This window comes from Orcinus orca, chromosome 8 (assembly GCF_937001465.1).
Source record: "Orcinus orca chromosome 8, mOrcOrc1.1, whole genome shotgun sequence".
Classification (NCBI taxonomy): Eukaryota; Metazoa; Chordata; class Mammalia; order Artiodactyla; family Delphinidae; genus Orcinus; species Orcinus orca.
In genome coordinates, this window is record NC_064566.1 from 22,632,152 (window position 1) to 22,656,964 (window position 24,813).

A 24,813-nucleotide genomic window follows, 5' to 3' on the forward strand; every position below is an offset into this window, starting at 1 on the left:
GAATGGTAACAACTTGATACACATGCTGTACCATCTTCTCAGAATTCATCGAGGTCTTGCTGATCCTAGGTGAGCCCTCGCTGGCCTGCCCTGCACCCCGCAGAGCACAGGCACCCCTTTCGATGTCGGGGTCCGGCGCTCCCGGGGCACATGCGGACGGCACTGCCATACTTTTCTTACATGGCCACAGGCGGCCAGGTAAGCTCGGTGCTCCCTCAGTCGTATTCCAGCCTCGTCTCTGTGCTCCACCACCCATCCCTCCTCCCCGTTACTACCACGGAAATGCTTCCTCTCCTCCAGGCGCCTTCTGGCTTTGGGCATCACTTTGACGGAGGCAGACTCTGTCTGTGTATTTCGGTCTAATTTCCTCCCATAAATCAGTTCTCCCTTCCCATGGCCACTGCTGTTCTGTCTCAGTTGCTCCTCTAGATGTTCGTTCATTTCATCCAATTGTATATTCAACAGATGGTTACCGAGTGCCAAGTGTGTGCTGGGGACCAGGGACAGAAGTGTGAAAGGGAGAGGCAGTTCAGCCACGCTGCTGAAACGTGGAAAGTGCAGACTGCTATCTGGAGCTGGGTAGCAGGGTTCAAAGCTGGCCTCTTCACCTATTAGCTGTGTGACCCAAAGCAAATTAACCAACCTCTCTGGGCCTCAGTTTCTTTTTTGAAATTAATTCTTCAAATATTTATTAAGAGCAAAAGGAAATGGTGAGGTCCAAGCAATCTCCACACAGATTACCCTGTGGTCCTATCTCCTCCTCTGGATCCTTCCAAAGACCCCACACCTGGTCTCTGCAGCATTTTGTTCACACTTGTGGTGACATAATGACATGCCCCCCTTCTAAGCTGCAGTCTGGGTCTCTTAGATCTCAATTTAGGTGTTTTTTTTTCAAGTAATAAACTCAACATTTTAATACTATGTCCTTATACAGTTTTTCTTTTTATTTATTTATTTTTTAAAATTAATTAATTAATTAATTTTTTTGTGGTACGCAGGCCTCTCACTGTCGTGGCCTCTCCCGTTGCGGAGCACAGGCTCCGGACGCGCAGGCTCAGCGGCCACGGCCCACGGGCCCAGCCGCTCCGCGGCATGTGGGATCCTCCCGGACCGGGGCACGAACCCGTGTCCCCTGCATCGGCAGGCGGACTCTCAACCACTGCGCCACCAGGGAAGCCCTACAGTTGTTCTTTTTAATTTATTTTTTATTGAGGTAAGTTTCATGTGTACAACATTATATTGGACTTCTGTATATACTATGGTGTGCTGCTCACCACCAAAAATTCAGTATCCATCTGTCACCATACAGTTAACCCTCTTCACCCGTCTCACCCTCTCCACCACCCTTACCCTCCAATAACTCTCTCTCGTGATCTCCAAGTTGGTTTTTGCTTGGTTTGGTTTATTCATTTATTTGGGGGATTTCATTTGTTTTTTATATTCCACATATGGGTGACATCCTATGGTGTTTGTCTTTCTCCATCTGACTTATTTCACTTAGTATAATACCCTGAAGGGCCATCTATGTTGTTGCAAATGGCAAGATTTCATCCTTTTTGTGGCTGAGTAGTATTCCATCACATATAGATTCCATATATATATATATACATATATATATGGAATATTTCATTATATTATAGTATATTCCATCCCATTATATAACATATATAATGTGTGTTTACATACACATAGATATATATGTGTGTGTGTATATATATATATACACACACACACACATATATATATATATACACACACATACCACATCTTCTTTATCCATTCATGTGTTGATGGACACTTAGGTTGTTTCCATGTATTGACTATTGTAAATAATGCCAAGATGAACTTTGGGTTGCATATACCTTTTCAAATTAGTGTTTTTGTATTCTTTGGATAAATACTCGGAAGTGGGATAGCTGAAACATATGGCAGTTCTATTTTTAGTTTTTGAGGAACCTCCATACTGTTCTCCATAGTGGCTGCACCAATTTACATTCCTACCAACAGCGCACAAGGGTTCCCTTATCTCCACATCCTTGCCAGTACTTGTTATTTCTTGCTTTTTTTGTTAACAGCCATTCTAACAGGTGTGAGGTGATATCTCATTGTGGTTTTGATCTGCATTTCCCTAATAATTAGTGATGATGAACATCTTTTCATGCGCCTGTTGGCCATCAGCATGTCTTCTTTGAAAGAATGTCTATTCAGATCCTCTGCCCATTTTTAAATTGGTTTGTTTGTTTTTCTGTTGTTGAGCTGTATGAGTTCTTCATATATTTTGGGTATTAACCCCTTATCGAATATATTACTTGCAAATATTTTCTCCCATTTGGTAGGCTGACTTGTCATTTTGTTGATGGTTTCTTTTGCTGTGCATAAACTTTTTAGTTTGACGTAGTCCCATTTGTTTGTTTTTGTATTTGTCTCACTTCTCTGAGAAGGCACATCTAGAAAGATATTGCTAAGACTGATGTCAAAAAGCATACTGCCTATGTTTTCTTCTAGGAGTTTTATGGTTTCAGGTCTTACATTCAAGTCTTTAACCTATTTCCAGTAGATTTTTGTGTATGGTGTGAGATAGTTGTCTACTTTCATAGTTGTCTACTCATATTTTTCCATGTGGCTGTCCAGTTTTCCCAGCACCATTTATTGAAGAGACTATCCTTTCTCCATTGTATGTTCTTTGCTCCTTTGTAGTAAATTAATTGTCCATATATGTGGGGATTTATATCCGAGCTCTCAATTCTGTTCCATTGGTCTATGTATCTATTTTTCTGCCAGTACCATCCTGTTTTGATTACTGTAACTTTGTGGTTTGTTTATTTATTTATTTGGCTGCCTGGGGTCTTAGTTGCGGCACGTGGGTTCTTTGTTGTGGCATGTGGGATCTTTCGCTGTGGCATGCGGGCTCTTCATTGTGGCACATGGGGTCTAGAGCACGCAGTCTTGGTTGCCCCGCAGCATGTGGGATCTTAGTTCCCCAACCAGGGATCGAACTCACATCCCCTGCACTGGAAGGTGGATTCTTAACCACTGGACCACCAGGAAGTCCCAATTACTGTAACTTTGTAGTATAGTTTGAAATCAGGGAGTATTATATCTCCAGCTTTCATCTTTTTTTCTCAGGATTGCTTTGGCTATTCGGGGTCTTTTGTGGTTCCATTCAAGTTTTAGAATTTTCTCTTCTATTTCTGTGAAAAATGTCCTTGCGGTTTTAATAGGGACTGCAGTGAAGCTGTAGATTGCTTTAGGTAATATGGACATTTTCACAATGTTAATTCTTCCAATCCATGAGCACAGAATATCTTTCCATTTTTTTTTTTTTTTTTTTTTTTTTTTTTGCATTACGCGGGCCTCTCACTGCCGTGGCCTCTCCCGCTGCGAAGCACAGGCTCCGGACGCGCAGGCTCAGCGGCCATGGCCCACGGGCCCAGCCGCTCCGCGGCACGTGGGATCCTCCCAGACTGGGGCACGAACCCACGCCCCCTGCATCGGCAGGCGGACTCCCAACCACTGCGCCACCAGGGAAGTCCATATCTTTCCATTTATTTATGTCCTCTTCAATTTTGTTCAGCAATGTCTTACAGTTTTCAGTGTACAGGAGTTTCACTTCCTTGGTTAAATTTATTCCTAGGTATTTTATTCGTTTTGTTACAATTGTAAATGAGATTGTTTTCTTAATTTCCCTTTCTGCTAGCTCATCATTAGTACATAGAAACACAGCATATTTTTGTATGCTGATTTTGTTCCCTGCAACTTTACTGTATTCGTTTATTGTTTCTAGTACATTTTTGGTGACGTTTTCAGGGTTTTCTCTATATAAAATCATGTCATCTGCAAATACAGTTTTGGGGTTTCATTTTTTTTTTCATTGATAAAATGTGGATAATAGTTATTGCCTCATGGGGTTCTTGCAAGGTTTAAATGATTGACATGTACGAAATGCTCAGAGAAGTGCCCAGCACATAGTAAACACGCACATGACTTAGTACAACTAAGTACAACTATTTTCCACTTCGTACAACTAGGGCTGCTACTACCACTACCTGCAGAGTAAAAATATTATTATTCAGGTGAAAGAGATTGCCACTGGCTTGATGAAGCGGAGGTACATAGTATGATGAAGTCATCCAATGACGAAGGGATCGGACCACATTTTTAATAAAGCTTGCTACATCATCACACAGTTTTGTCTTATTTCACGTGTGTTTCTCAGCTCCTCCTAACTGAATATAAATCTCGAGAAAGAAAGGACTGTCACACACTACTTGTGAACTTGTCCCCAGACCAGAAATATAGCTGAGGGAGTCTAGGTAGTGTATTTATTAAAAAACAAAGCAGACAAGGGTGCTAAGACAATTCAAAGGGGAAAGAACAGCCTTTCAACAAAAGAGGCTGGGACAACTGGATATCCACAGGCAAAGGAATGAATCTGAACTCCTGACTCACACCATATATAAAAATGAACTCAAAACGGATCATAACCTAAATGTAACGGCCAAAACTATAAAACTCTTAGAAAAAACATAGGAATAAATCTTTGGCACCTTGGGGTAGGCAATGGTTTATTAGATATGAAACCAAAAGTACAAACAAAAGAAAAAAATAGATGAATTGGACTTCATCAAAATTAAAAACTTTTGTGCTGCAAATGATACTGTCAAGAAAGTGAAAAGGCAGCTCACAGAATGGGAGAAAATATCTGGAAATCATATATCTGATATGGACTTGTTAGAAGAAGCTATAAAAAACCCTTGCAACTCAACAATAAAAAGACAAATAACTCAACAATGGACAAAGGATTTGAATAGACATTTCTCCAAAGATGATTAAAAAATGGTCAATAAGCACATGAGAAGATGCTCAATATCATTAGTCATTAGGAAAATGCAAATCAAAATCACAGTGTAATTCTGTTTCACACCATAAGGATGGCTATAATAATAATAATAATAATAAGACAATTACAAGTGTTGGTGAGGATCTGGAAAAATCAGAACCCTGCTGATGGTAATGTAAAATGGTGCAGCCACTTTCAAAAACTGTCTGGCAGTTCCTCAAAGCATTAAACATAAAGGTATCACATGACCCAGCAATGCCAATTCTAGAGAAGTGAAAACATAGGTCCGTACAAAATTTGCACATAGATGTCCACAGCAGGATTATTTATAAGAGCCCAAAAGTGCAAATAACTCAAATGCCCGTCAACTGATGCATAGGTAAATCAAATGTCATATATCCACACAACAGAATGACATTTGCCAATAAAAAGGAATGAAGTACTGACACATGCTACAACCTGGATGAACCTTGGGAACATGCTAAGTGAAACAAGCCAGTCACAAAAGAGCACATATTATAGAATTCTATTGATATGAAATGTCTAGAACAGGCAAATCTATACAGACGGAAAGGGTAGAGGGTGTGCACGGGGTTAGTGCGGATGACTGCTCATGGGGACAGGATTTCTTTTTGGAGTAATAAAAATGTTCTAAAATTAGACAGTGGTCCAACTGTGTGCATATACTAAAAAACACTGAATTGAGCCCTTCGGATGGGTGACTTGTATGGTATGTAAATTACATCTCAATAAAGCTGTTTGAAAAATCCCAAAACAATCTAATATACTTTCAATTAATACCTCCTGTATTGGTGTTCAGGACTCCCAAATTGAGTTCAGTTTAGAGCCTTCGACTGGCAGAAAGTGAGGTATTTCAGACACACATTCTTATTTTTTTGCTTCTGTTGTTGGGAGTTGTGTATGTGTCAAATGACACACTGTATAATGTGCCAATACCATTTACAATATCATGCAGATGTTTTTCCCTCTAATTACTAACTCCTAAGTTCTTTTACCCCCTCACAAAGAGCATAATGGGAAAAGACCTGAGTTTCAGGGTCTGAAGAATTGGATTCCTGTCCGGTCTTGTCATTTCCAAGCTGTGTGACCTTGGACAAGTCACTTTCTGGGCCTCCATTTTATCTTTTAAAAAAATCGTAGAGTTTATCTAATGTTTCTCAAGCAGAGAGAGAATACCATTAATGGTATCTGGGGGAGGGGGGCCCAATTCTTTGTGAGACTGCACCCCACGATGAAGGGCGTTAAATTTCCCTGACCCCATGCACTAAATGCCAATCATGTCTCCACCTCCTGCCCCACCATTTTGAAATTCACCATCAACATTTCCAAATACCCTCTCTCTCACCTACATTTCTCCAGGGTAACTCTTTTAGCTCCAAACAATCCTTGCCACTGGCCATACTGCCTTCCTCTTCAGTAATTTCTGCCTCCAGAGAACCCTGATCACACTCATTTCCACTTCCCAGGTCTCTCCTCGGTGGATACAAACATCTTACAGAATCATCTGAAGTTTACTACCAGACTGGGAGCTAAAGGGTTGACCAAGCAGAGAACAGTGCCGTGTAAGGCATTTCTGAACTGGCAGAGCCCACGTGGACTTCCGTCGTGTGGACATCGCTGCAGCCACGGCCATCATGCTGCCTGTCACACTGTCAGACTGCATGGGGAGCCGGGGACTCAGACAACTACCGGTCCAGTTTCAGCTGGGGTGCTGCGACGCTTCAGATTCATTCTATTTGATTAAGTTTGAAAATTCATGGTGTGGTTCTGATTCAAAATACTTCTAATGAAAAATAAGGGACAACAATGGAAACAAAAAAAGACAACAGCAGAACGAAGATTAGTTTAGAACCCAGCAAAACCCTTCTGGTTTTTGCTTCACGTTTCAGTTCTTATCCCAGTTTTAAATAGAGCATGTATTAAATATGATGTGAAGTCACATTTTAACACCCTCTGTGCAAATTTTGCAATTCTAATAGAAAACACGCCATAAATTAGTTTGAGGGGACTCGTCTTTTCTGCACATCTCAAAGTGTGATTGTGTAGCATAGATGATCAGTCACTCCAGAGACTTTTTTCCCTCTTTTCTTCCAGATTCTACCTCACAATTTTTGCTCTAGAAGATGACCCTGCAATCAGAAGACTAATCTTTGTTCCTCCTGATAAATCATCAAAGTAATTTCTTCCAAACTAATCAAGACTTACACATGTCTTTTAACCTGGTGCTGGTCCTTAGAAATGGAGAAAACCACATAATGTAGGGGGCCTGCTTATTCAATGACGCATCCCCAATGCCCAACACAATATCTGCTGAACGAACAAAGGCTAATATGAATTCACCTCTGTTACTTACCAATAAGAGAGCTTCTCCAAGGACATAACCAGGGAAATTATTATTGAGACACTCAGACAACAGAAGCCCCTCCTGAGCATCCCACACCCCTGATTCCTTGGCAGAGGGTCTGCTCCACCCAACCTCTATCTGAATTCACCATCTGGAATGTTCCACTGCCTTTTCCACTTGTGTAGGCCAGAAAGCAAGATGCCAAATGAAACCAAGCCTGGGGCCTGGCTCCTTGCTGGTCGGCAGGAAGGAGAAAACCTTGTTAGCTGTCAGAGACAGAGCATCCTGGAGAGCTCACCTGATTCTGTTACACTTAGTGTTTCTCCAAAGAGGAAAAGGCTCCGGCCAGCAGCTATGGTGGTTGCTGGTTATAGAGAGGAACGCTAACCCCTGGGGAATGGAACCCACACTCAGGAGTACCTGCTCTGAGCTGCATGCTCTGCAACCTTCTCTCACTTTTCCTTCCAGCAATCCTGCAGGCAGGCCTTGTCATCTTGGTGTTGAAGAGGCTCAGAGTGGTTAAGCAACTTGCCCAAAGTCACAGAGCTGCCAAATGGCAGAGCTTCCGCCGGACCCTATGCAAAGTCTGGGGTCTGAATGTGTTGTATCACGAATATGGCTGATACCGCTGCAAGGTGATGGGAGGTCTTGGAAAGCAGCTGGCTCCGAAATTTATACCTAAAGCCTGATTTTTTTTTTTTTTTAACTTTCTCACATCGAATGTTCTCTGTATCCTCCGTGCCTACACAGGGCTGGCAGAGAAAATCAAAGCTCCCCAGGTAACTGTCTCACACTGAGGAAGTGGTGGGTTAGGGACGTGGGCTCAGCTTCCATCAGAAGCACCTTACGCAGCCCCTGTGAATTATGGGGTGACTGTGAGGTGACCAGGAGTAGCTCTGTGTGACTGAGACATGACACAGCAGAGCCTGCTGGTCACCAGCCTTTCCAGTCTATGTGTGCAACACCCTCTTCCTGAGAGCTCAGGAACATAAGGACCACATGAAAGCCCTCTTGGGAAATGAGAGGCCGAGTGAAGGGTTTGAGCCAATCAGCTTCTTTCTTTCAAGGAGCAGATTAATGGCAAAGGGAGATGCCTTTCTACTGACTGAGGTTCCAATTAGCAACAACTGCATAACAAATCATCCTCCAATGGCTCAAAAGGATGACACTTCATTATCTCTCGCAGTTTCTGTGATTCAGGAATTCAGGAAAGGAGCGGCACTTCCGGCTTGGGGGTCTCACATACTGTTGTAATCAGACGGTGGCAGAGGCAGCCAGGGGCCGCCCAGGCATCTCTCTCCTCAGGGGCCTCTCCAAGGTCTCTCTGTATAGACTAGTTTGGGCTTCCTTACAACATGGCAGCCTCAGGGCAGCTGGACTGCTTACGTGGCTTCTGAAGCTTTCAACAGGGAGTATCCCAAGAGCAAGGAGGAAGCTGCATGGCCTTTTATAGTCATAGGAATCACATAGAATCACTTCTATCATACTCTAGTGATCAAAATAGTCACAAAAGTCAGGCCAGTTTCCAGGGGAAGGCTCCACTTCTTGATGGAAGGATGACAAAGAATATGTGGACATGTTTTAAAACTGTCACACTGAGATTGGGAGAAAGAGAGAAGTAACTGAACTGTGGATAGCATGGGGATGTGGACAGCGGGGAGGGACACACCAGAGAGTCACTTTCCCCAAATACACGTTTCCAGAAGGTAAGCAGACAGGCACAGGTAGACCAAAAGAGTTTGAGGGAAAAATCTATAAAAGGTTCTGAGCCACAGGGAAAGACTGCCTAACAAATCGGCTAATGAGGACAAAGCACCTGTCCTTGGAGATTTCCTTCAGATGCAAACTGACCCAAATCTGTGGCCCACTGACTTCTGTGAGAAAAGCAAAACCAAAGTCGTGTTCCTGCCATCTAAAGAATAACTATCACCTTGACGACACTCCAAAATCAAGGTAAAAGCTCACAAAGCGCCACAACAGGCTGACAATAAATGAGACCATGAGGGAACAAAGAAATACGAGAAGTGCCTTCTCAACTATACATCTGGGGATGCAGAGGGGCTGCCCGCACTGGGTGTGTACCTGAGTCTCCCCAGTTGGCACTGCACAGCACTCCAGCTCAGACCTGTTTCAGAGCCCAAGGAGGCAAAGCACACACCTCGGAGTGTTCTCTCTCAGGCTGTGGGAACGAATGCCACTCAGATAGAAGTCTGTGGTCTGGTGGTGGTCCATGCAGAAAACCTACAAGACATGCTGCTGGCATATACCAACCTTTGAAATATCAGCTCAGATTAAAAGAGACCGTGGCAGAGAGTGTGGCCAATTATTCCCCAGTGTCTATCCATTCTCCCTTTCTGTCTTTTCAGATATATACTCCTGGGCTTTAGTTGAGCATATAAATACCCAAATGATTAAGAATACCTTTCTCAGCCTCTCTTGCAGCTAGTTATGGTCATGTGACTAAGTTCAGGTCTCTGGATTAGAAATAAAAGTGATGTGTGCAACTTTCAGTTCATTGCCTTAAAAATGAAGCAGATATCCTGGTTTCCCCTTCTTTCCTCCTTCCTGATATCTGGGAAATAGTGACCTTTGCAGCAACCTTGGGGGAGGGCAGAGCTCCTTATTGGCCCAGACTGCTCATCTTTAGGATGTTATATGTGAGAGAATTCATCTTCTTTAAGGCACTTATTTAAGGTATAACCTCCATCGTATTTTAGCCACTATATATTGGGGTCTCTTTGTTACGGCAGCTTAGCCTATTTCCTAACCAATACATAGTCCCTGGACTGTCTCTAGTCTTTTAAACTAAGAACCTAATGTCAGAAAGAATCAGAGAAGAAACACTAGAAACCAGATCCTAAAGATTCCCCCCAATTTGCTCACATCCCTGTTTTCTCTACATCTCCCATCTTCTGAGTCCCTCCTAATTGTCTGAAGTACATAATATAAGTGTTCCATGATTCCATGAATGACTGACACTGACCACTCTTTCAGTAGATTATCACTTGTAACTCACTCAAGCCAGTTCAAATGAAGACAAAGTTTTGCTCTAGGTCCCAGAGGCCTCAGTGAAAGGTAGAGACATTGGGCCTCATGGGAGCTAGAGCTGGGAATTGGGAAGCCATCCAGGATAAAGCAAATACCCTCTCCATCCCTCTCTGGGGGCTGCCACCTCTGGCCTCTTAGATGTCCCCTCTAAGCAGACCAGCACTCTCAACTGTGAATTCTGCCCTTCCCAACTGTGGCTGCCACGTTGCTGGGTCCTACCTCTACACAGTGTTTGCTCAGCCTCCTAAGGCTGATTCAACCCTGAGTGTCTGAGTTTGAGACAGTCATTCTGATTTGCTGCTGGCCAGCCCGTGAACTGACTGGTCGTGGGTCAGGTGTCTAAGCCTAGTTGGGTCAACAGTGGCTGAGGTGGCGGGGAACTGTCTTGGAAAGTGACCTTTGCCCTTCCAAAGGTCATGAGTGGAGCAGACAGTCTGGAAGGAGCTGAGGACAGGGCAGCTAACACGACATATTCAATATACTTTGGCACCCAGAATACATGGAGCATTAATGTGTACATGTTGTCAAACGCAAGGGCTTAATGGGACATTTCTCAAGTTAGTAGTGTTGATCAAAGGAGTGGTTATGTATTCCTGGTCTTCGTCTCCAACTGAAAAATAAGTTACTAGGAAATAGAGCTGCTGCTAGGAAGTCTCTTGATTTCTCATAGCACCTAGCAGTGCGCTCTGCAAAAGAAGACCTTCAATAAAAGCTGACCCACTGACGGTAATTTGAGCAGCGCACACATTACGTAGGGCACAAGATCTCAGGGAAGAGGACTCACGGAAGGGAAACGTGCGTAAGTGTCATTTTGTGGCATTTCAGAACCAAAGACTAACCCGACATAACCTGCTGAATTTCCAGAGAGAAACAAGGAGGGAGCAAGAGAGAGGTGCTGGGAGCATTGGGGGATATGACAAGATATCTGCAACATCAGAGCACATTTTCATTTCCCACAGGTCACAGAGCTCTCAGGTAGCCAAACCGGGGCCAAAAAAAGAAAGATATTTACTGGATTGCATGACCCCAGGGAGATTTTCAAGCCTCTAGTCGAGGGTGGCGGATGGAAATACCCAGCATGTGGCCATCTAACCGCCCAAGCTATTCTCATCCTGGAGAATTCACAGAATCTATTATTCTGCGGTCTCATTTACAGTATCCCCAAGTTGCAATTAGATCTCCCCTGCCAATGGGATAGCAAAGCTCTATTAAGACCCACGGAGAATCAAAATTCTCATTGCAGGCAAGGATAACCAGCCCCTCCTATGAATTCCTTTACCAGAGCAGAGCATCTCATTTCTCCTGATTTTCCTCCTTGGGCTCCACCTTCCAACGGAAGCACCCAGGGAGGGGGCCTGGCAAGCTAGCCTCAACCCCCCTGACAGCTTCACGTCCCTCCACGCGCCCCCCCGCCACACACACACAAGCACACTTTGCTCTGGCCATTTGGAATCTCTGTCTCTGAATATGCTCTTCCCTCTGGCTAGATGCCCACCCTCGTGCTTGTTGCTGGGTCCATTTTTATTTATGCTTAACGTCTGGGCAGAGATTTCACTCCTCTGAAGGCTTCCCATATCCCCTAGGAAAAACAGTCATTCCCCACTGTCCCAGTCATGTCCTCGTGTCCCCCACGGCGTGCTGTTCCTTCCTCTATTACAGCATTTATCACATTTCGGGGTAATTATCCCTGGGGCGCTCTGCTTCTCCCTTGTCAACTATGAGCAACTGTGATGGGACTGAGTTTTGCGTTTCTTCCAGAACCCAGGTGGGCCAGGCAGTAGCAGGCACTGTGCAAATGATCTGTGTCTGAAGGAAGAGTCAAGACAGTGAAAGGGTACTGGGTGGGGAGCTGAGGGCCACAAGCTGTCCACGGACAGACACATGTCCCCTGCACAATCGAACAGCACAACACGGCTTGTCCTCCAGCTCAGAAAACTTGCAGAGAGACGGTAAGCCCCATAGTCGGTCCCCCTCCCCCGAAACCTAGTCCACCTGCCTCAGCAAGAGGCACGCTCTGCCGTGTGTCCAGGCGGGATCTACCACACGCCGGGGAGAGGGAGGGACCGATGGGGGCAGAAGCCAGGACGGGAGAGAAGGGGAACGTAGTTGGGGAGTGGGGGAGACCGCAGAAACAGCTCTGCAGATGAGCATGGTGATCACCAGATCAGGAAGCAATTACTGTCGTGAATGGAGAACCATCCTGACTTGCTTCTAAACGAGGGACACGTTAGAAATCCTCAGCTGCCTGCTGTGGTGGTTAAAGAAATGGAGGCTTTCGTGATGCCAACACTCAGTTACTAAGAAGAGAGCCCCAAAGACACAGAAAGGCACAATCAACCTCTCTCAACCTCCTTTTGCTTCTTCCAATGAAGTCAGCGTTTCTGCCTCTCCCGGCCCAGCTGGGCTTTCAAACTCTCAAATGAAAAGTGAAGAAACGGCTTCCGCATTCCTCCTGTTAACTGTACGTCCAGCAGTTTTATTCTAGGTAAAGCCATATAAACTCTTTCAGGGTGACGACTCGCTCCTAGGACCCCTCTAACGACGCTCTTGACGTTGTCTGGCGGCACGAGCTTTGTGGTAAGTACTGACCACCCAAGATTTTAGGCTGTGACATTTTGGGTTGGATCCCCTAAACCCCAGACTACTATTTCTAAAAATATGTAAAGCTCTTTTCCATTCATACTTGAAAATGAAACAAAAAACTAGCACTTCTCCCATCTCATGCCCTCCATGGTTTCTCTACAAATCTTTGGCTGCGCAGTCACTTGGTTTTATCTTGCGACAGAAAGCAAAGGTCTCCTCCAAAAGCATAAGCTCCTTTTCCTCTCAATTATCCAGTGGGGGGCTTGGAGAGGAAGGGCAAAGAGCAGGCACAACTGGAAGATGCTCCGGCAGGTTCTCCGGTCCCACAAGATTAGCATCCCCACGGTGACCTGCCGCAGGCCATTTCTACCCCTGGCCACCCCCATGCAGTTTACCATCAAATCTTGACGACGCCAGCCCCAAACACTTCTCGAAGCCATCGGCCCATCCATCCCACTGTCATCACCTTCACACATCTGGTCCATGACTTCCCATTGCCCATGGAGAAAGTCTAAGGTCCTTCATGTGGCTCCCCAGGCCACTGCTGACCGCTCCTGCTTCCTTCCAGGTTATTCTCCTCCTGTCCACCAGAGGGGGAGGGTGTCACGTGGATTTTCGGCCCTTTAAGTGCACCACGCTGTTCAAATGCTCAATCCTGGATCTTTTACCCTACAGCTCCTTCTGCCGAGAAGGTTCCTTCTGCCCCCACCCTGCCCTCCTCTTATCCAGTTAATTCCTCCGTATCCTTCCCATTTCAGCTTCAGCATCACTTTCTCCAGAAGGTCTCAGTGCCCTACAGAGTCTCGTCACTCGCTTCCAAAGCATCCTGTCTTTGCCTTTTCCACACACTCCTCACACCAGTAACCGACTCAATGCCTGTTTTTCCTACTAGGATGTAGGTGCCATCAGAGTAGAGATCACACTTATCCTGTTCCCTATTCCCACCTATTCCCATCTTCCATTCGAAGAGCCACATGTTTTTTCTCCCATTTTAACATTCCAAAACTGGGATGCATCTTAAAATCAATAGTCTGTCATAATTTGTCACCATTTTCTCTTTCTCAGCATAACATAAAATAATAGTGGGTCTTACACTAGATGGCATCTTGGTGTTTGTCAAAATAAGGTATGTCCCTGTATCTAATGGGCACAGCGCCTGGCACATGGCAGCCACCAATAAATACCTGATAAATACATACTGACACACACACACATTTCCCGAAGATCTGATATTAGTCGGGTTTTTCTACATCACAAATACACCTTAAAATCTCAGTGACTGACCACATCAGAAATGTATTATCTTGCCAGGGGTCTGCCGGTTGGCTGTATCTTTGTGGCCTCAGCTGGGACTGACCCCAGGCCGTGGGTTGGGTTCAGGGCTGACCCATGTGACACTTTTCCACGGGCCAGTAGTATATTTGTCTCGTAGCAGATCACTGGAATGAAAGAGACCAAGCACAGGGGCACAGCACATTCCAATCTCCCTTCTTGTCCGTCTACCAACATTCCACGGCCAGAGCAAGCCTGGCATCCACAGGTAGGGACACTTCCTCTGGCTACTGTCACAGGATAGAGCTGGGGAGTAAAGACCTGAGAGTAAGAATCCACCCACCATAGGCCCCATATGGAGAGGTCCGTGCAGGGACACCGACCTCCCATTTCCACAGCACTGAAGGACAGCTCCCTTAACGGACCATACAGAACATGGCCCTGGTCACCACAGGTGAAAGCCCTGAGTTAGCAGTGGTGGTCTGACCTGGTAGCAGCCCTCTGCCCAGCAGGCGCCAGGACCCTCCTCCTTGGTTCCCTCGGCCCTCAGGCTTTATCTGAGGTATTTACTGAGAGGAGAGAGTAAGAAGCAGTCACCATCCCTAATTCTTTCTTTCTGCAGCTGATTATTTAACCATTGTAAGCCTAGGCTCCAGGTCCCAATCTGAGTGGGTGGCTGGCTATTTTATTTATTAAAATTTTTTTTAATTGAAATATAGTTGATTTACAATGTTGTGTTAATTACTGCTGTACAGCAAAGTGACTCAGTTACACACATATGTATATATATATTCTTTTTTTTTTTACATCTTTATTGGAGCATAATTGCTTTACAATGGTGTGTTAGTTTCTGCTTTACAGCAAAGTGAATCAATTATACATACATATATGTTCCCATATCCCCTCCCTCTTGCGTCTCCCTCCCTCCCACCCTCCCTATCCCACCCCTCCAGGCGGTCACAAAGCACCGAGCTGCTCTCCCTGTGCTATGCGGCTGCTTCCCACTAGCTATCTATTTTACGTTTGGTAGTGTATACATGTCCATGCCACTCTCTGTAGTAGGTCTGTGTCTTTATATATTCTTTTTTTTAATATTCTTTTCCATTATGGTTTATCACAGGATATTGAATATAGTTCTCTGTGCTGTACAGTAGGACCTTGTCATTTGCCCATTCCCTATATAAAAGCTTACATCTGCTAACCCCACCTCCCTCTCCACCCTCCCCTAACCCCTTCCCCCTTGGCAACCGCCAGGGCGACTGGCTAATTTAGCTCAGCTGGGGCATTAGGACCAGAGGGTGAAAGACCCAAGTCCAACTGCCCTAAGGTGACTGGACAACAGAAGTGTTGACGGTCTTGGTCAGGACTTTAAGGAAACTTGGAGGAGTTCTGGTGCCCTGATTTCAGTCCCAGGGCTGCTGTGGAGACAGTTAATGAGGCCTGCACACCAGGTACAGAAAATGAACATCTCAAAATGCAACCTGGGAGATGCCCTATTAACCAAGCACAGCTCTAGCCAGCACCTCTCCCCACCAGGAGGATGCACCCTCAACTGTCCCGATTCCATGAAGGCACCGAGTGCTTTCACGGCTCCCTTACACCCTCATCTCCCTTTGCTTTTGCACGTCGGTCACTTTCCAGCAGTTCTGGGTCTCTTTGTTTGTATTTCTGCTGTGGCACTTGGCGTAGGGCTGCGCTCTGCCTGAGTGTGACTTCTGGGGAGCCGTATGGCTTTGCTAGGGCTGCTGTAACCAAGCACCACCAACTAGACAGCTTCAACAACAGAAATTTCCCGTCTCACGGTTCTGGAGACTGGAAGTGCCTCTTCCCCGGCCTCTGGTGGTTTGCTGGCATCCTCTGGCATTCCTTGGCTTGTAGACACATCACCCGAGTTCTACCTTCATGTTCCCATGGCCGCCTCCCTCTGTGTATCTGTGTCCAAACATGCCCTTTTGATAAGGACACCAGTCATATGGGATTAGCGGCCCACCCTCATGCGCTGTGACCTCATCTTAACTAACTACAGTGCAATGACCCAGTTTCCAAGCAAGGTCACATCCTGGGGTTTAGGACGTCAACATATGAATTATAGGGGAGAACACAATTTAAGAGACACCAAGACCATTTTTGTATCCCCTGCATGCAGCTCAGGGCCTGGCACACGGGGGCACCCTGTTACGTGCCCCCTAACAAAAATGCCGGAAAGGACAGCTCATGTGCTCTCTTGCCCTCTCTCTCTCTCACTCTCTCTCTCTCACTATCTCACTCACACACACACACACACACACACAACTCTACAGAAGAAACAGGACAAAACTGTCACTGTTAGCTTCTGGTGAGTCGCCAAACCTCATGGCCAGCTTTCCAAATTCTCCTCTAAGCATTATCACCAGTATACAGCAAGCAAGATAAAGAAACGGCAACCCAATTGCCAATATACTCAAGTAACTATCCTGGCATTGGTGGCTTCTTCAGAAGAGCTTATCTTCCTGGCATTCCTCAGGAGGTGGGAAGGTGCATAGGCATCATTAGTCTTTCTGACTGACAGGAAACCTTGAGTACAAAGAGAGGGAATATGCCAGCCTCATACACAACCTCCCCTCTGAGCTCACAGGACCAAGGCCGGGCAATGTCTGCTGTTCCTGGTCCCAGGACAGTAATAACCAGACGGCTACATCACGGGGTGATGGAGGATGTTAGCTCGTACGTCAGAGGACGTGAGTTCCCATCCCTGGCTTCACCACTTACTCGCTGCGTGGACATGGCACAACTACGGAACCTCTCTGTTCCTTGGGTTCTTCATCTGGAAAAATGGGGGTCATTTTCTGTGAGAGCATCCTCCTCTCACAGGGATTTTGTGAGGACTGAGTAGGAACATATAAGTAAAATGCTTGGAATGGTGCCTGACAGCACTTAACATGATGGCTATGCTTATAAACACCTGCTTGACCTTCCAAAGGACTGACTCAACATCACCTGAGTCTTCATAAGCTCTCTGTTACTAGAACGATCAGAAGTGGGGCCCACTTAAGAGGTATTCATGGTGTCGGTTCTCTATTATGCCATAACAAATTACTCCAAAACCTACAGGCTTAAAGAACCAAACATTTATTATCTCACCATTTCTGCGGCTCAGAAATCCAGGAGTGGCTGAGCTCTGGCTCAAGCCTCTTACAAGGCTACAGTTGAGGTGACTCCTGGGGCTGCAGACAGCTCAAGGTTGGAAGAAGGGAGAGGCCGCCTCTGAGCTCACTCCTGTAGCTCCTGGAGGCCTCCATTCCCTGCTGGCATTTGGTCGGAGCCCTCCCCAGTTCCTTGCCGCGTGGGCCTATCCATGGTGCAGCCCACAACGTGGCAGCCGCTGACGTCAGAGTGAGCAAGACAGATAAGCAAAACACACGTGGAGTCTTTTGTAATCTTATCTTGGAATTGCCATCCTATCACTTCTGCTGCTATTTTCTTTGTAGAAAGCGAGTCACAATTTGTACACCTATGTTCACAGCAGCATGACTCACAAAACCCAAAAGGTGGAGGCAACTCAAGTGTCTATCAACAGATGAATGGATACACAAAATGTGGTACCAATGTACAATGGAGTACTTTTCAGCCTTCACTAAAAAGGAAGGAAATTCTGACATACGCCACAGCATGGACGAACTCCGAAGACATTCCAGAAGTGAACCAAGCCAGGCACAAAAAGACAAATACTGTATTATTCCATTTATATGAGGTATCTAGAATAGTCAAATTCATAGAAGCAAAGGAGAACAGCAGCTGCCAGGGGCTGGGGAGGGGCAATGGGGAGTTGTTGTTTAATGGCTATAGAGCATTTCAGTTTTGCAAAATGGAAATGTTCTGGAGACTGCGTGCACAATAAGGTGAATGCACTTAACACTGTTGAACCATATACTTAAAAAAAAATGGTTACTATGGTAAATTTTATGTTAAGTGTAGTTTGCCACAATTGAAAAAAAAAGTTAGTTCCAAGGTCCAGATCACATGCAAAGGGATGGGATTATACCAGGGCATGAACCCCAGGGGCTGGGGACCACTGAAGGCTGCCTGCCACATTATCATGTATCCAAAGTTGGAAAGAATCTATCTGTTCAGTTAGGACTGAATCCAACATATTTAAGGCCACCTGAGTGCTGGCCACAGCCAATATGTGCACGGCAGCACCTGCTGACCCTCAGATGCACCCTCCCAGGGAAAGTTCCTAGAAAGCCATATGCAAAGCTTGCTCCAAAGCCACTGCTTGTGGAATCATCTGGTAACAGGTTATGCTTCCAATGAATGAAGCCGCAGTTACAATTCGATTCCAGCACAGTGTTCTTTGGTCTCCAATACATCCCATCTGGAATCGAAAGGTACAGTAATGACTGCACTTTCATGGCCCCATTCCCGCCTCCGAGTCTTGGCAGGGTTCGCTGTTGCTTTGAAAGGTCAGCGTAAGGAAGGGAACTAAATGGGGACGAGAGGAAGAAGGAAGGAGAGGTGCACCCAAAGCTGGAGTCTCTCAGTGGAGACACGACTTTTTCATACCCTCAGCAAATTAGAAGTATTTCAAGCACCCTATTTCCTGTCTTGGGGTCAGTTTTCTTCACTCCATCAAAATAAACATTATAAAATATAATTTTCTTTTCCCACATCAACTGAAAGCAAAGATGCATTTTTCAAGGGCTGGAAGCCCAGCAGAAGCAGATAGGATGTGTTTTAACTAAATGAACTTGTGTACAGAAGGTGTCCAGCACAGTATCTGGTGCGGGGTAGGGCTAGATAAATATTCGCTATTATTAAGATGACAATAGGTCAAATCCTACGTGGTATAAGACGATACATTGTCTACTCAGGATGCCTCTGAAACTCCTCAGGAAGACACTACAGTCTCTCAAAAGCCCAGTGTGGGTCAGGTTTTCCCCCAGCACGGGCACAATGGTGTTCCTTTTAACACCAAAATCAGCAGTCAGTTTGCTTTGGCAGCTACATGGTAGAGAAAAGCATCCCCTTCAATACCAGAATCACACTCGGAGCAGAGGGACGTTTACATCGTTAAGAGAGATGCAGGCTGGCCAAGGGAACGGAGGCCCAGATTACCATCTCATGCGCACTGGGGGGGCATACCCCCATCGAGGGAATGACAGAATCATCTGTTCTGTTTAAACAGTAATAATAATACTTCTTATGATTATTTTAATAGATTATGGATACTTGAACTCACATAACTTTAGCACGTGTACAGTGTAATACCGCACAAGGTACAAATTAAACACAGCTTAATAACAACACCTTACAAAGAAATCTTTTCTAGTCTTCAGCACTCACTGAATCCACTATGTGCAGGGCACTACCTATGCTACCAGGTAGGATCTGTGTGATTCGAGAGGCCAAAAAGCTTCCTGTTCTTAGGTAGCTAATGGAGATGCCTTTCCACAACAGGCATCCTTGCTCAGAGGCTGTCACATGGACAGCAGTGGACAGCTGTTACCCATGCCCTGATGGGACTAGTTTTCTGAGAGCACCTGCAAATGACCTTATTTTCTAAAGGGAGGTCATTGGGTATGGAAGGCACAAAGCTGAGATTCTAAGGTAAGCTGCTCCGAGTAAGGCATTTGCCAAGAGTTGGGCTTTGTGTGTGTGTGTCCACCACCAACTCTTCCTACCCCTCAGGCTTATAATATGAGAGTACAGTATACAGAGAGAAACAAGCTGGACTTGAACCAGCCTTCAGAGGAACAGTTCTTAAGGGCAAGCAAAAATCTGCTTCAGCAAAATGCTGGGATAGGCATGGGCTCGGGGGAGCATTGTAGGTGCTGCTAAAAGCATCAGGACGAATTCCCTAACTTCCAAGTTTTAGACTTGAAAGTCCTTTTGTTGACCATCTCAGGGCACCCTTAGTGAGTCTAGGATACATACACGCATAAGAAACAATATATATGGAAAATTTTTCTCAATCCCGCCTATCTAAGCTAATTTTTACCTGATTCTGTGATTACTGTTCCTCTACCACTGCCAGTGGCCGATGGCCCAACGCCATGTGCTTTGGTTTATAAAAATGTGACTTTGCATAAGCCTAGAAACACCTTGCCATTCAGCACTGAATCAGAAGTTTAGAAATCCCTAGGCAAATGGCAAGATTAGAAACCTCTCTAAAGTTAGTGGATAATAGATAGCAGTTCACAGATTTGCACGTGAATTCAATTCACCTGGAGGGCTTGTTAAACTACAGACTGCTCGGCCGACCTCCTGGGTCGATTCCGTGGACCTGGGTACATCCGGAGCTTTGCATTCCCAAAGGGTTCCCAAGTGATGCTGATGCTGCCGGTCTGAGGATTAAACTTTGAGAACCACTGGTGAGGAGAAGACACGAGGAGGGAATTTTCTAGGTCAGGACAATCAGAGGCTAACTCTACCCAAGACTCGCCCCCCAGAGCTGCTCTCTGTACAAATTTTGGCAAAGTCCATGTAGATACACATTTTGTCTTCTCTCGTCTATGGACCTCAGGCATACGGATTGGGATGGCTCGTAATTCCTTAATTTGTGGCACACTCTCACCAGTGGTCTATGCATGACCCAGTCATTCATTCATTTTTAATAACATAATAAACACCAACCAAAATAACAGCCAGGACCTTGAAAGGAACCTGCACCTAACTTCATCTTACCTCCCATCTTTCCTGCCTCCCAACATATGAATTAACCAGCTATCCATCTTTCTCTTGCTTTTCTTTTTTACAGTATTATTAAATTTGTAAACTGTGGTACAGTCATACAGTGAAATACTGAATAACGGTCAAAACAAATGAACTCTTCCAATAAACAATAAAATGGATGGATCACAGCAACATAATACTAAGTGAGAAAAGTAAAGATTACATATGGACGATACCTGTTTATAACATTAGAAATATATACTTTTTAGGATGCCTTACAATTGACATGCATTTTTAAATCTTTGTATTTTTTTCTAATCACTGAAGAAATAAATACATGTTTACTGGAAAAGAGACAACGAGTAAAGAAACGTACCCAGTCAGTTTTAACAGGGGAGGATATGACCCCTCCATGTCCTTCTGGGTTTCCTAAAAAGCTCCTCTTTCCATCCCCAAATGCACCCTTCAGTTTCCATCCAACAGCTCTGAGGTTGAGAGCTCTGATAGGAATAGGCAATTCATACAAGAGGAAACAAGGCAGTAAACAAACAGCCAGGGGAAAATGTTAACTTTGCTCATAATCAGAGAAATGCAAATTGAAGCATCTGGGGAGCTATCATTCTATGACTACTAAATCAGCAAAAACGGGAAAAAGGGAACAACAGTGAATGCCTGGGATAGTACTATAAACCTGACACGCGCAGATGATACTAGCAGCAATGGTAAATTTTTAAAAATTTCCAAACAGCTGTATGACGAGGTGTAGTCATGAACTATGAAGATGTCCCACTCTGCTGAATTTATCCTGAAAAGTAACTCAATGGAAAGAAACAACTTAGGTGGCCTCCCACAATGCAACAATTTAGAAAACCACAGTAGAGCACTGAGACGGTGTGCAGTGCAGCGGGACAAATTACAATTTTGAAGAGAAAATGTATATTTGATATTTAATGCGTGAGAAATACAAAATGGTAGGTGCATTATGGTTAGAACCATGTGTACGAGGGTTTCGAGGTAAAGAGCAGAAATTAACATGGCTGTTGCATCTGAACGTGGGATGGGTGTTGTTTTCTTCAGTGTTACTGTGCTGTGGTGTCGTAATTATTTTTTTTAGAGCTTGAGGGGCTCCTACCTTGAGAACTTTCACAGCTTTCCTCGTCGCTGTTGTCTTGACAGTTATTTTGCCCATCGCAAATGAAGCTCTTGTCAATGCAGAGGCCGTTCTTGCAGTGGTAGCGGGCAGTGGAGCACAGCAAAGGGTTTGCTGCTGTGAAGGGAAACCAGAGCAGATCACCAGGGAGGTTAGCCAGTCCCCTTAGGACCCCCCAGCGCCTTCTCCAGCCAGGGGTATGCCCTGCTCGGGAAGTAGCAAACTCATCTTCTAGGATGGCTGACTCAAAGCCCATCCTGGGAGACTGGTCAGGGAATGACCTGGACAGGATGAGACTTACTCTGCTCCATTCTAAAAGCTCTTTCTCCCAAGTCATCATGCTGGTGTCCTATAACCACACCAACATGGCCAGAGGGCAACGCCTTGCCCTAACTGGTCAACCGCTAGGTGGGCCAGCAGCCTCTGAGGGGCCTGGGGCAAAACCCGAATCTCCCAGGAGAGTCAAGAGTGGAATGGTCGGTACCATAAGAGACACACAGAAAAGAGCAAAGCCAGACGGAGTAGATGGGTCGGGGATCTGTGAACCTCTGCCACTGATGGAGTGATGGCACGATCTAATCCAAGGCCTATGTTGGATCCTTCTGGTTCCCTAACTATGGACCAGTCTGGTAAGTCCTCATGTTTCCTTATGGCTCACCAAGGTGAGCTCCATCTCTGCTTTGCAACCAAAGAAGCCCATTAACCCACTGGCTCAGTCTGAGCAGCTCCCTGTTGCAGGCACTTTCAGGAACCCCCCAAAAATGACAGAAATGGCCCTTCCCCTCAAGGAAGAAGGCCGCAACCAGCTAGCATAAGGTCAGCACAAAACCACTGAACAACATGTAAGCAAATCTCCATGGAAAATCGCTATTTCTACAGCACGATTTATCTTGCTTCCTCACTCCTTGCAGTGCAATTCAAGCTCTTTCCAGGGCTCTATTTTCAATCAATAAAGCAGCAAAGTAGAAATTACTCCAGCCCCCAGTCTGCCATTTATTAGCTGTGTGATCTTGGGTAACTGACTTCACTTCTCTGAGCCTCAGTTCCTTTATCTGTGTGCAGGACTGACTCCATAATTTGCAGGGCCTAGTGCAAACTGAAAATGCAAGGTCAACTGTTCAAAAATTATTTAAAACTTCAAGAAGATAAGTGCTGGGCATTAAACCAAGTGTGGCGTGCTTCTAAGCTAAGCACGGAGCCTGTGCAGGTCACAGGTCCATGAAGCTAGCCCTGCTACTTACAGCATTAATTTAAGCATCAAAGGAGATGACATGTGAGAAAAATGTACACAGCAGAGTCTGACATGTAGCACAGGCTCAGGAAATGTTGTACGTGCTCCCCGAGTTATGTCTGCCTCAGCCCCCCAGAGTGTGGTCCTCCCTGAAGGAGTGATATTGGTGATAACGAAGAGGGGTCATCATGGGATCTCGGGTCACAAACTGAGCCAGCATCTGCATCATACGTGGTACGAAGAGCACCAGAGCGGGATGGCACAGCCATCACTGAAGACGGCTACGGGATCAGGAACAAGCCAGCGCCGGCATCTCCGGATGGTCCTCACCAGCAGGATGGCAGTTGTAATTTACCTTCCCCATATGCCTCACGGAGCGATTGTTAAGATGCACAGAGATCATAGCTGCAGACTTCACAGGGCCCTGGAAACCCAAAGGCTGTGGAGTTTTTTAGTTTTTAACTGTTGAACTCAGAAAGTTTGATTTGAAAGGTCAGAGGAGGTAGAGGGATGGGGAAGCCAGTGCTCTTAGTTTTGAAGATGATGGACCAGCGTGAAGGTAAGCAAAAGGAGTCTGGCCTGAAAATGGAAGTTGTAATTATTTAAATTGCTGTGGGCCAGAGAACGGTTCCACTTGATCGTGCTGAAACCAGGGTCTGACCTCAGCCAAGACCAAAATGGGGAAACCCGAAACCAGAAGTCACATTTGGTTTCTGTCCCGGGCAGCGCTCCAAACCCTTCAGCATCCCACCACGGTGGCCTCTGGCTTCCCTGGGACCCTGTGGGTCACATCTACGCAGCCACAGCGTCAGCAACGATCAGCTCACTCGAATGGACAGCCTTGCAAAGGCACCTGAATTGCTCCAAGATGGGGCTGCTGCAAATTTATGTGAACCGCCCCAGCAGGGAAGGCGGTGCTGAACCAACCCTGCAGACGCGATGGCATCTACTGACTTCTCGTCAGCCTTAGACCCTTTCAACCTCACAAACTTTCCCAAGGAAAAGAAGTCACATGTGTGTGCGTGTGCACGTGTGCATATACACGCATACCACATATATGTGTATATATGTACGTATGTGTATATCCAGATCACACATATCTTCAAATGAATTAAGACTGACTATATCTTAAGACACAGCTCTACTGATAAAGAATCCACAGGGACTGAAAACCAATTTCAGTGCATAGAATGAATACATATATTTGGTATTAATGCATATAACCGAAGGACTAGGACCAGAATACAGAAAGAACTCTCACAACTCAAAAGAAAAAAGACAGGGCTTCCCTGGTGGCGCAACGGTTGAGAGTCCGCCTGCCGATGCAGGGGACACGGGTTCGTGCCCCGGTCCGGGAAGATCCCACATGCCGCGGAGCGGCTGGGCCCGCGAGCCATGGCCGCTGAGCCTGCGCGTCCGGAGCCTGTGCTCCGCAATGGGAGAGGGAGGCCACAACAGTGAGAGGCCCGTGTACCGCAAAAAAAAAAAAAGAAAAAAGACAAACAACTCAACAGGAAAATAGACAAAGGACATGACAGGGCAATTCCCCTCAGAGCAATGGCAAACGCTCAATAACAATTTGAAAAGATGTTGACTATGGCCAGTAATGAAGCACCACTTTAACCGCAGCAGACTCGCCACTTAAGGTCTTAAAATCCCAGGTTGTTGGCCAG

At 45.6% G+C, this 24,813-nt stretch overlaps 1 protein-coding gene across 2 annotated transcripts in view; it reads right to left on the reverse strand.

The window, feature by feature from the left end:
* Window positions 1–24,813, reverse strand: part of LDLRAD3 (low density lipoprotein receptor class A domain containing 3) — a 254,522-nt gene that overhangs the window by 91,987 nt on the left and 137,722 nt on the right. The window contains exon 4 of one of the 2 annotated variants that reach the window (XM_012537929.3): window positions 21,892–22,026. In XM_012537929.3, the coding sequence (XP_012393383.2) occupies window positions 21,892–22,026 (135 nt within the window). The remainder of the gene's footprint in view (window positions 1–21,891; window positions 22,027–24,813) is intronic. The other variant, XM_049712962.1, reaches the window with a different exon arrangement.